Here is a 13,109-nt window from a genome sequence, read left to right on the forward strand (position 1 = left end):
CTCAATGCTACTGGTTGTGAATTACTAAAGTACCTGGCCAACATACAAATAAAAATCTTCATCAAAGGAATGCAACAGTATTGAAACTACTTTCATAAATATCATCCAAAATAAAAAGACAATCACTAGAACATTAAAGAAGAGTATAATAATTGAGTTTAAGAAAGCAAGGATTAGGGTAAAGTCATGATGAATTTTTCCTGCCAGTTCTTTTCAAAGGGTAATACAATCTGAACCAAATGCTTACTGGCCTTTGCAGAACTAAAAAACAGACTAATACTAAAAGACAGCCTTGAAGACAGGTAGTACCTGATTTTAGAGCACTGATGTAACTGAAATGAATTTGATATATACAACCCATATTCAGTGCCTATTTAGTTAAAACTCAAACTATTTAAATTCATAAGACAAATGAAAATAAAAAATGTTTGTAAAGAGCCATGAGAGAGAGAGAGAGATGTACACTTATGCATTAACTCACTAATTCATAGACTACCTGGCCAACATTTCTAACCATTAGGTTGTGTCCATGAATCTGGAAAATTTGGCTGAGTTTTGCTACAGACTATCATAACTATGCAAAAAAAAAAAAAAGTGTATGTGCACAGAGACGGATCCCCCAATAAAACACATCACCAATATTTTTTGTCAGTGTATCTTGCCATTAATGCGGCTATACTTGTAAAAGAAGTGACAGATAGCACATTTTTATAAAACCACCACAAAAGTTTAGGGGTGAATAAGCTTTAAAACAGGCACAGGGGACAAAATAATTCATCAGTTTTCACATATGGTTTACTATTTGATACTCCGGTTTTCTCATTCAAAAAATTATTTCAGAAGACTACAAAAATTCAAGGATAAAATATGTTAAAAATAGCTACAAAAGAAATTAAACTGCTTTCGCTTACACTAAAATCTGTATTTGATTTAATATGCATGACTTAGCCATGTGGGTTATAAATTATTAATATGAATATTATACTCATACTCTGTACCTCTTTGTACATTAGTGCTTAAGACAGTGCTGCTATAAAAGCGGTGGAGAAAACTGGGATACACTTAAATTAAGAATATTTCTGGTTTAGCAGCTTCTTAGCCTGGGCGACACTAAGCATTCTGACAATGTCACATAAAAAATATACAGCAGCACTTTTGAAATTAACTTGATGCAACAAGCACGTTAATCCCTGCAATGGAGAAAAAATGCATTCAGCAACTTACCTGGTGACAAAACTGTGATGGCACAATGAACAGCACTGCGGACCAAATTGTCAAGAGCAAACATCCAATGAGGCTTTATACTATGGCTCTTCAAGACTTCATTTACCTATCAATAATATATAACCCAGAACGGAAAAAATAATGTTATTTACAAAATATGCCTTTTCACTAAGTTAAGAAAAATTTAACAGCTTTCTTCTAAGGCAGTGGTTCTCAAACTATGGGTCACCACCAAAAGCTGGGTCGCAAGATCAATTTTGATAGGTCACTGGGACACAGGAAAATTATCATGCTTTCAGTGTACTTCAGTTACTTAATTGAATTCTTCTTTTAACCACAATTTACTTATGTAATGTATGTTCACCTTCCCCCCACAATGAATGAAAAGCAGTGCCATGGATTCTATAAGTTTAGTTTTAAGAATGAAAAGCAGTACAATGAATCCTGTTAGTTTAGTATTGTGAAAGGAAAAAGCAGTGCTATGCTCCCACTAGTTTAGTTTTGTGAATGATGAATGAAAAGCTCTACACATTATTTACGTTTTTCCAATATAAAGTGCATATATCACTGCACGTTTTCTTTTGCTTTACTTTACTCTGAGTCACAAAGAATTGAAATGTTCCTAATAATGTCGCTCATGAAAAAGTTTGAGAACCACTGTGAATCTAAGGTGTAAGGCAGAGTGACACCAAACTTTGTGATTTTCATTCAATTTAACTATCTAGACTTTGCTATCTTCATTGCCATGAAATTTGCCTGTACGTTCTATTTTGTTTTGTATATCAATCATTGTATCCTAGGTCTCATCCAAAATCCTAGGTTTCTGTTTTGTATACAATACTAAAAGAAAAAAATATTGAAAAATAGGAAGTATGGGAGACACTGACATTACATATTAGCTAAACACAGAATATATAATCTAAGGCAAGTGTTTGGTAAATAGCAAATTAGTTTCAGAATCATTTTGGAGTGCCAAAAGGTAACAACAAATTCAAGAGTTCTGGCTAATGAGGCAGCTCTATTCCTAGAACTAAGATACTACTTTTTGTTTATATAAAAATAAAATTTCAGATAAGAAATGGATAGTAATGTCTACCAAAAAAGAAGCTAAATTAAGTCAATTATTTAGTAATTCTCTAAGTTACACACTCCCTCACCAACTGTGAAGATAACGAACAATCATAATATATAATTGATACGGTAGTCATGAAGTACAATCAAATGAAAATATTCAAATACATATTAAACTTACAGCATCTTGAAATGTATACAATGCTAAATTGATCTGATTGGCAGCTTCATCACAGTCTGTTTGTGCTTTCAAGGTTGCAAAAGCCTGCTCAATGGGCTGCTTTTTGTGCTCTGGTATAAATTCACGTAAGCCAACCAGAATGATCAAAAGATGTTCCTGAAATTCAACAATAAAAACCCTTTAATTGATTCTCTTACAAAATAATTATCTTCAAGAGATATAAGGCATAATTTTTTACAAAAGTTGAAAAAATGAGCAAAACTGGAGTGAATCTTTGTACCTGAGTAAGTAAGACTGTGCCTGCACCTAATTCTTGCTGCAGTCTTTGGTGCCAGATTTGGGTAAGCTTGTGTTGATCATGTACCAACACACGGGTGAGAGTCATGCGTCGTTGAGAATCTTTCTTCAGGAGGTAGAACCCATCTTGTTCCTAAAATATCTTATCATCTTAGAAATTATTTTACTGACAGCATAATAATTATAATCATAAAAAATCTCATTATGCCTCTGAAACTAATTCCAGTTATATATTATGCTCGGCAAAAAATCTAGCTTAACTGCATGTTGCAAAGTAATAACATCTATACATTTTCATTACCACTGTGAATCATTTGGCCACTTCAAAACCGGCATAAATATATGAATACAAATACCACAAAAATTAGCAATGTAATAAAACATTATAAACCAATGAAAACCTGGATTTAACAAGATACACTGGCACCTCAATTTAATGGACCTCAACTTAGCAGATTTTATTACTTAACATACTTGTCATTGTGAAAAGCAATAAAAAAAATATTTCTCCTATGTGCTTGGTTTTGTAAGTAAAGTATGTATGATTAAGTAAATTACATATGATTGTCCTTCCTCTTGTGATAAAATTTCTAACTAGAATGTACAGTATAGTGATATTGTAATGTGCTTGCTTAAGTTGTTAATATGATGCTTATAGTACAGTAATTTTTTTTAAAAAGTGAAAGTATCAGTTTTAATTGGCTACCAGGTGCTACAAGGTTTAGTAATGTTTGTTTAAATAAAAGTGTAATTCAATGCATATATCTACTGTATCTGTGTTTCAGAACAATCACACTACTGCAAATTACTATTAATAAAATCTTTAAAAATAGTTCATACATAAATCTTATTAAAGGGATTTTGTTTCACTGTTTGAGAATGATCTCTGAAATTTTTACAGCATTCATTTGCAAAAGTCAAATATAGTAGAGCCCCGGACTTCGATACTAATTCGTTCCAGAAGAAGCGACGAGATGCGATTTTGTCGAGATCTGAATGAATTTTTCCCATAAGAAATAACTGGAAATGGATTAATCCATTCTTGACTACCAGTTATTACTCTAACCTTGCCTTTTTATACAATACAAAACATTATCCATAAATACACATGAATTACAATTTAGTAAGTTCAGTCTTAAATAACATAACATTCAACGCACTTTTTTCATTATTAAATATATACTATAGTAAAATAACTGCCCTACGTACGCCCAATTCGGCCATAATACGATGGTTAACTGAGCGCCATAGGCTATGCTAGGTATGTAGTATGTACTGTAAGGAACAGGCATAATTATTGTTGCTAATAATAAAACATTGAAAATCAAGTCTAATTCTTACAGGAAATCAATAGAATATTAAAAATATGCCAAAGTATGTCTGTTATCATAAACTTTAGAAAAACTCCCTAAGTCGCTAGCTAGTGGCCGTGAGCAGCCTTAAACAAACAATCATACAGTCTACTGGAATACTGTATCCAAAATAACTTTAAAATATCTTTCAGTATGTGTTATGCTATTAAATTTTATATCCTTGTAAAGTAGGGGCACTTTGTGCTTTATAATGTGACTTCATTATTGGCAGGGCAATATCAATTGGAAGTAGATCCTCATAATTGTACTCCTTTAAAATTGGAAAGAATCCCGATATTAAGGATAGCTGGGAGCTATCGATATCTCAAAACCCTTTACGTAATTTGATTATAAAATACTACCAAGAAAATATTGCCCCTTAGTAAACAACAAGGCTTGAAGTCCAGCACGACTGGGAACTATGAATTACGAGCATCGTAACTTTTGTAAGCCAAGTACGTCTGGGAATTATGAATAATGAGCAGACTGCAAAATGTTTTGGCAGGCAAAAGCACTTCCTGAAACAGACAAAAAACACACATAGCGCTTTTTTAAATATATACTACGTTTATAAATAAAGTAGCTGCAATTCTTAAACCCAACTTTCTTTTGTAAATTAAGTTCCATTCAGCATCTAAAGACAGTGATCATGTCGGTACAATGAAATCAGTTGATATTTTAAGAAAGTAAACAAAACCAGAATGCAAATGGCAGATCACTCTGTTCATATTATAATTCTGATATGGTAATAATACATGCAGTATGATTAGATACAGTAAAACAAGGGTTTTATTAAAATGATCATTATTCTCAATACACAAATATTATGGACTTTTGCTAATGGATATGTGTCGGTGTAACAACATAACCCAGGCAACAGAGTCTCTCTCTCTCTCTCTCTCTCTCTCGCTCCTCTCTAACTCAGAGTTCTCCAAATCTTCTCTCGGTCCTCTCCTCTCTCTCTCTCTCTCTCTCTCTCCAAATTGAGAAATGGCCGATTGCCCATGTCACTTGCTGTCACTATATAAAAAAAAAGGCACAAGCAAAAGTGATGTTGAAAACTAGCGAAATCACACTTAACGCTAATGCGATAAACTTTGTTAATTTACAAGAAAGTATCTAAATTACATATCTTCTACCAGCCAAGTGTAATGGCAAGGAAGTTATCGCTAGCTCAATCAGCTGAGATTTTGGGAATGTAAACAATATCGAATGCAAATGGCATAAGATGTCATTGCTTATATTCTATAAAATATGCTTAACTTTTTCAAATTATTATTTTCTCCAGAAGATATTGATGTTTAGGCTTATAGACCTTTTCAGTTTTTAAAATTATGGATAGAGATCCTACTCCGGTAACAAAGTGAGAACTCGCTCATCCTAATGTCTAATTAGGTAATTGCTGTAATTACGTAGTTATTTTGTTTACAGTATCAAAAGTTGTATCACTAGTGATTCACTTGAATAACCTATGGTTTTTACCATTATTAGGTTACAAATGTTTTGTTTACAGTGTCGATAGTTTGTGTTAGTTGTGACAGTAGCCAAATGAGCATGGGAACAATGCCTATTAGTGGCGACTGACTGAACCACTTTTGTTTACAAAAATCATATGATTCCTTGGGTCAGTTTCCGGATTTTTGGTTGAGCTCAGATGCAACATTTACTAAAAAAATTTCTGTTGAAATCCGATTATTTCGAGTTCTAATAGGATCGAGGTCCGGGTCTCAACTGTACTAATACAGTTGTATCTTAAAATAATAATTTTGATAAAACTGTTGATTTATAGCCAGTTACATAGCATGCAGTATTGCCATCTTATTATATGAAATATAAACACTGCAATCATGTGCCATTTGCATTCTGGTAATGTTTACATTTTTAGAATCAGAGGACTAAGTTTTACTGACATTGTTACTATCTGTTGCTAAATGAAGCATAATTCGGAGATACTTTTTTTTAAATTAATAAAACTTGGTTTAAAAATGCAGCCTATCTTTATCTATACAAACAAATTTCAAATGAAGTGAAACTGTGACTTGTCAGTTTTGGTTGTTGTTTTCACTTGTCCAAAACATTTGCCAGTGTGCACTTTCTTTGTTTCTTCAGCCGCACTTACAACTTGCAGCTTTAAAGATATACCTTCCAGAGACCTTTTTCTACACTGTGTGAAGACGAACAAAAATCACATTTTTTATGATAAAATAAAGTTTTAATTATACTTACCCAGTAATTATATAGCTAAGAGTTTCACTCGCTGGCAGTTGAAATCGCGAAATTCGCAGGACACATTAACCATCTATTTGCCTTGGTTAGGTAACAGTGCTCCGCCCACTTTTGGGGCAAAGAAGAGGAACAACATGGCAAAGAGCGCAGTCTGTTTATGCTCAACAGGAATCCATGCTAGGGGATGGAGGGTGGGATCTATTTATATAATTATTGGGTAAGTATAATTAAAACTTTATCATAAAAATGTCATTTTTAATTACAGGGGTCACCCCGTATTCACGGGGATGCGTACCAGACACCCCCGTGAATAGTTAGAACCCGCAAATGTTTGAAACCCCTATAAAAACGCTAAAATCAGCCTATTTCGTTAGTTAAAACTCAAGAAAAACCCACTATAAATTTTCATACTTGGTTTTTTTAATAGTTTATCACAAAAAGTGCATTTTATGATGAAATTAATAAAAAAAACAGGAATTTGTGGATATTTCTCATAGGAAAATACCGCGAATGTGTGAATTTCCCGCAAATAATGTGGGGAAACATTCCTGATAGAAATCCGCGAATGTGTGAGTCAGCGAATCTGGAGAACGCGAATACGGGGGGTCCACTGCATACAACTTCCCCAGTAATTATATAGCTGATTCCCACATTGAGGGAAGGACGGAAGAATGGATAATTCTACCTCAGATTCATAAAACTACATCGACTGAGAATAGAAAAGTTTTGCCAACATTAGTTAAAATGTTTGTTAATTCCTTACCTTATAAGAGAGTTGTAGCAGGAAAATACTGCCTCTGGTTGCCACTCATTTTACCATGTAACAGTTGGCGGTAAAGCCATGTAGTGTCTATTACATAGCGAAGAACAATTCTGATTGCAAACAAAGGATCAAAAGTAATTGTCCTTACCCAGGGCACAGTACAGGTGGCCCTTGGTTAGCGGCAGGGGTTCCGTTCCTGGCCACCGACGCTAAGTGATTTCCGACACTAAGCGATTTTAAAGCCTACAGCTGCCGCACACTTTCTTTCAAAATTCTAAACCAGTTAAACCTTAAACGCCTATTGAACGTATTAAATGTCGACGAAAATTGTCTGTTGGGTGCTTAATTGACGTATGAAACATCAACGCAAAAAAGTTTTTTTTTTTTTAAATTGGCGGAAAAATAGTTATAGGCCTACTTGGCGAAAACTTTTGAATCACGCACCTTCAGGGATGCTGGAGAGTTCATGGATCAAGCTGTTGTTTTGTTTACAAGCATTAACCAGGTGCGCATGCATGAATTTCTTTCTTCTCGCACTAAAATACATCAGCGACACATCTCAGAAATTATTTCGTCACATTGACATAATTTTTTCACAATTTCATGTAGAATACAACAAAAAACAACCCATGGTTGTAGGTTTTATCAGTTTTGAAATATTTTCATATAAATAACAATAAGTGCCAAAATTTCAACCTTTGGTCAACTTTGACTCGACCGAAATGGTAGAAAAATGCAATTGTAAGTTAAAACGCTTATATTCTAGTAATATTCAATCATTTACCTTCATTTTGCAACAAATTGGAAGTCTCTAGCACAATATTTTGATTTATGGTAAATTTTTGAAAAAAACACTTTTTCCCTCGTCCGCGCAGTAACTGCCGATAAAATCAGAAATTCTTGTCCGATTGTCGTAATGTTTGCACCGTTTTATATTAGCCGTTACATAAAGTTTTATATATGAAAATGTGCGCAATTCCATGTAGAATACAACAATAAACAACTCATGGTTGTAGCTTTTATCAGTTTTGAAATATTATCATATAAATAACGATAAGTGCCAATATATCAAACTTCGGTCAACTCTGACTCGACCGAAATGGTAAAAAAACGCAATTGTAAGCTAATAATCTTACATTCTAGTAATATTCAATCATTTACCTTTATCTTGCAACAAATTGGAAGTCTCTAGCACAATATTTCGATTGATGAGGAATTTTTGAAAAAAAAAAAACTTTCCTTACGTCCGTGCGGTCCGAAAAAATCAGAAATTCTTTTGTCCGATTGTCGTAATGTTTGCACCGCTTTATATTAACCATTACATAAAGTTTTATATATGAAAACGTGCGCAATTTCATGTAGAATACAACAAAAAATAACTCATGGTTATAGCTTTTATCAATTTTGAAATATTTTTATATAAATATCGATAAATAGAAAAAATTCGACAACTTGACTGAAATGGTCGAAAACTGAAATTGTAAGCTACAACACTTACAGTCTAGTAATATTCAATCAATTACTTTTATTTTGCAACAAACGGGAAGTCTCTGGCACAATATTTCGATTTACGGTGAATTTTTGAAAACTACTTTTTTTTTACGTCCGCCCGTTACGAATTCATGCATCATAGTGTGATAATATTTTCTCTGTGTTGCTTTGATCGTTTTACAATTTGTTATATACCAAAATCATTGCAATTTAGTGTAAAATACAATGAAAAAATAATTAACTCATTAGCTTTAACCGTTTTGCTCACAGCATGATTTGTATACAATTATATATGAAATTTTTTTTGCGCTGTCATATATTCTAATATTTATATATGATAATATTTTTTTCATTTCTGATGGTTGCATACTAAACTTCAGGCAATGACAAAAAAAGGAGCCAAAAATGAACTCTTAACCCTCTAATGCTGATTGGACGTATTAAACGTCGACATAAATTGTCTGTCGGGTGCCGATTGGACGTATTAAAGGTCGATAAAAAAAGTTTTTTTTTTTAAATTCGCGGAAAAATACTTATAGGCCTACCAGCCAAAAACTTTTTAATCACGCGCCTTGGGGGATGTTGGGAGCTCACGGATCAAGGCGTTGTTTTGTTTGCAATCGATACCCAGGTGCGCAAGCGCAAATTTCTTTCTTATCGCACTAAAAAGTATCAGTGACACATCTCAGAAATTATTTCATCACTTTGACATAATTTTTGCACCATTTTAAATTAGCCGTTACATGGATTATTATATATGAAAATGTGTGCAATTTCATGTAGAATACAACAATAAAATACTCATGATTATAGCTTTAATCAGTTTTGAAATATATTCATATAAATAACGATAAGTGCTAAAATTTCAACCTTCGGTCAAGTTTGACTCTACCGAAATGGTAGAAAAACACAATTGCAAGCTAAAACTCTTATATTCTAGTAATATTCAATCATTTACCTTCATTTTGCAACAAATAAATTTGACGTCTCTAGCACAATATTTCGATTTATGGTGAATTTATGAAAAAAAAATTTTTCCTTACGTCCATACGGTAACTCTTCCAAAAAAATTTTTTTGTGCGATTGTTTTTTGTGCGAATGTTTGCACCATTTTAAATTAACCGTTACATAGTTTTATATATGGAAATGTGCGCAATTTCACGCACAATACAACTAAAAACAACCCATGGTTGTAGCTTTTATTAGTTTTGAAATATTTTCATATAAATAACGATAAGTGCCAAAATTTCAACCTTTGGTCAACTTTGACTCTGCCAAAATGGTCAAAAAACGCAATTGCAAGCTAAAACTCTAATATTCTAGTAATATTCAATCATTTACCTTCATTTTGCAACAAATTGGAAGTTTCTAGCACAATATTTTGATTTATGGTGAATTTATGAAAAAAAAAAAAAAATTTCCTTACGTCCGCGCGGTAACTTCCGAAAAAAAATCAGAAATTTTTTCATGCGGCTGTCGTAAAATTTGCACCATTTTAAATTAGCCATTACATAAAGTTTTATATATGAAAATGTGCGCAATTTTATGTAGAATACAACACCAAATGATTAAAGGTTGTAGCTTTTCTCATTTTCGAAATATTTGCATTAAAATCACAATAAATAGAAAAAAAACGTTTGGTCAAATTTGACCCTACCGAAATAGTCGAAAAACGCAATTGTAAGCAAAAACTCTTACAGTCTAGTAATATTCAGTCATTTATCTTCATTTTGAAACAAATTTGAAGTCTAGCACAATATTTAGATTTATGGTGAATTTAAAAAAAAACTTTCCTTCCCTCTACGCGCGGATTCTCCGCCGTAAATCTCCGAAATGCATACGTCGCATTCTCGTAATATTTGCTCCGTTTCATATTAGGTGTTTCATAGTTTTTTATATATGAAAATATGCACAATTTCATGTAGAATACAACAATAAATAATTGAAGGTTGTAACTATTTGGCATTCAGTCAACTTTAAACTCGTCCGAAATGGTCGAAAACTGCAATTGTAAGCTAAAACTCTTACAGTGTTGTAATATTCAATCATTTATCTTCATTTTGGAACAAATTGGAAGTCTCTAGAACAATATTTAGATTTATGGTGAATTTTGAAAAAAAAAAAATTTTTACGTCCGCGCGTTACGAATTCATGCATCATTTTGTGATAATATTTTCTCTGTGTTGCTTTGATTGTTTTACAATGTGTTATATACCAAAATGATTGCAATTTAGTGTACAATACAATGAAAAAAAATTAACTTGTTAGCTTTAACCGTTTTGCTCACAGCACGATTTGAATATAATTATATATGAAATTTTGTTTTCATGCTATTATATATCACATTATTTATATATGATAATGATATTAATTTTCATTTCTGATGGTTGCATACTAAACTTCAGGCAATGACAAAAAAAGGAGCCATAAGCGCACTGTGATTCTTTGAAAAAAATATTTTTTTCTGCTTCGGCGCTCACTCCGAGACCCCTTCGGCATACGGGAGACGATTTTTATCATACCCTTTCGGCGTAAGAGGGTTAATCTTGAAAACTGAGCATCCTGTGAATATTTCAAACAACTTTTTTCCGCTTTGGTGCTCACTCCCAAATGCCACCAGCATACGGGAGACACTTTCGGAAATACCGGCTCGGCGTTTAACCCTTTCTTCACCGGGTGGGTGAGCAGAATGTAAACATTGCGTTCGCTGCCGAACCGAATCTCTCGGTAGTGAAGCACATATCTATAAGTGTAAAAAAATGCTTGATTTGATGTTTTTTACATATATATATATACTGTGATGAAGTATACTATTTTTACATGATAAATAAAATAATATATATATATATATATATCTATATATCTATATATATATATACTATATATCATATATCTATATATATATATATATATATATATATATATATGTATGTATGTATGTATGTATGTATGTATGTATGTATGTATGTATGTATGTATATATATTATATATATATATATATATATATATATATATATATATATATATATATATATATATATATATATATATATATATATATGTATGTATGTATGTATGTATGTATGTATGTATGTATGTATGTATGTATGTATGTATGTATGTATATATATATATATATATTATATATATATATATATATATATATATATATATATATATATATATATATACACAGTAGTACCTCGAGATACGAAAGGCTCTACTTACGAAAACTCGAGATACGAAAGCCAATGCGAAAAATTTTACTGCTCTACATAGAAAAGTTTTTCAAGATACAAAGGTTGTTGCTGTAAAGTCCCGAGATTTGCCCGGACCACCGAGAACAATTTTAAAACTCCCGCGACGCCAACTGAGTAAACTCGCCACCATCCTCCCGCTCTCCCATTGGTTCCTGATGCTAGTCACCCCATAAGGTCCTGCTCTCCTATTGGTCAGCATCTACCCCTTGTGCTTTAAGTATTCTATTGGTAAAAGGTTGCTGTAAATTGAAAAACTTATTCTTGCAATACATTTAATAAAAAAAAACATTAGGTAAAGATAGAATAAAGAATAGAAATGAATGGTTATCATACTGTTTGGTAGTTTCAGTAGTTGAAGAGAGATAATGAAAATTTATGGCTTACTGTGTAAAAGTGATTGCTTGGCGATTGTTCGATACTAGTAAGTGCTGGATGTAAATAGACGTTTGGAAGCTTTTTTTTTTTTTTATTATAGTTAATGGTACTTAATAATTATTTGAAATGAGTACATGCAATACATTTAATAAAAAAAATTGTGAATTAGATATCAGAAAATATAAAATAAATCAGTCTGCCAACAAATAAGTATTTTTTAGAATTCTTCTTCTGTTTTGTTATTACGTTATGTATTACGTATGTTTCATTACAGCTGTCAGTAACTCGGTATCTCCATTAGGTAAAGATAGAATAAAGAATAGAAATGAATGGTTATTATACTGTTTGGTGGTTTCATTAGTTGAAGAGAGATATTAATGACAATTTATGGCTTACTGTGAGCTAGGAAAAATGATTGCTTGGCGCTCGTTCGATACTCGTAAGAATGTAAACAATCGATTGGAAGGTTTGTTTTTTCTTTGTTTGTGTATTATAGTTAATGATTAATTAACAATTATTTGAAATGAGTACATACTGATTATTTATACATTTTATTGGCATATTCTAAGCTTTTAGCTCTTAGGTTTAGATGTCAGAATCATAGACTAGGCTACAGTACCAACCGCTAACATAGGCTAGGCTTATTGCTAAGGGACATATGCTAAAGTCCTAATATATGCAGTAAAAATGGGGTTGAACATTACATGCAGTTGAATATTACTCAAGCATGTACAGTATTTTGCCTTTTTGGAGACATATTTCTTCCGTCGTAACCCTAGAACATGTGTTTTAGGCCTGGAAATATAATTTACTGGGGGTGTTTTTGGAGGGCTTGGAACGGATTAGCCATTTTACATGTAAAATGTGT

At 32.4% G+C, this 13,109-nt stretch overlaps 1 protein-coding gene across 1 annotated transcript in view; it reads right to left on the reverse strand.

The window, feature by feature from the left end:
* The window catches only part of LOC135197474 (mitogen-activated protein kinase kinase kinase 15-like), a 259,241-nt gene that overhangs the window by 23,680 nt on the left and 222,452 nt on the right, over positions 1-13,109 (reverse strand). Inside the window, 3 exon segments of the mRNA XM_064224540.1 lie at positions 1,225-1,330; positions 2,477-2,632; positions 2,757-2,906. Of these exon segments, the coding sequence (XP_064080610.1) occupies positions 1,225-1,330; positions 2,477-2,632; positions 2,757-2,906 (412 nt within the window).

Source organism: Macrobrachium nipponense, chromosome 21 (assembly GCF_015104395.2).
Source record: "Macrobrachium nipponense isolate FS-2020 chromosome 21, ASM1510439v2, whole genome shotgun sequence".
NCBI lineage: Eukaryota > Metazoa > Arthropoda > Malacostraca > Decapoda > Palaemonidae > Macrobrachium > Macrobrachium nipponense.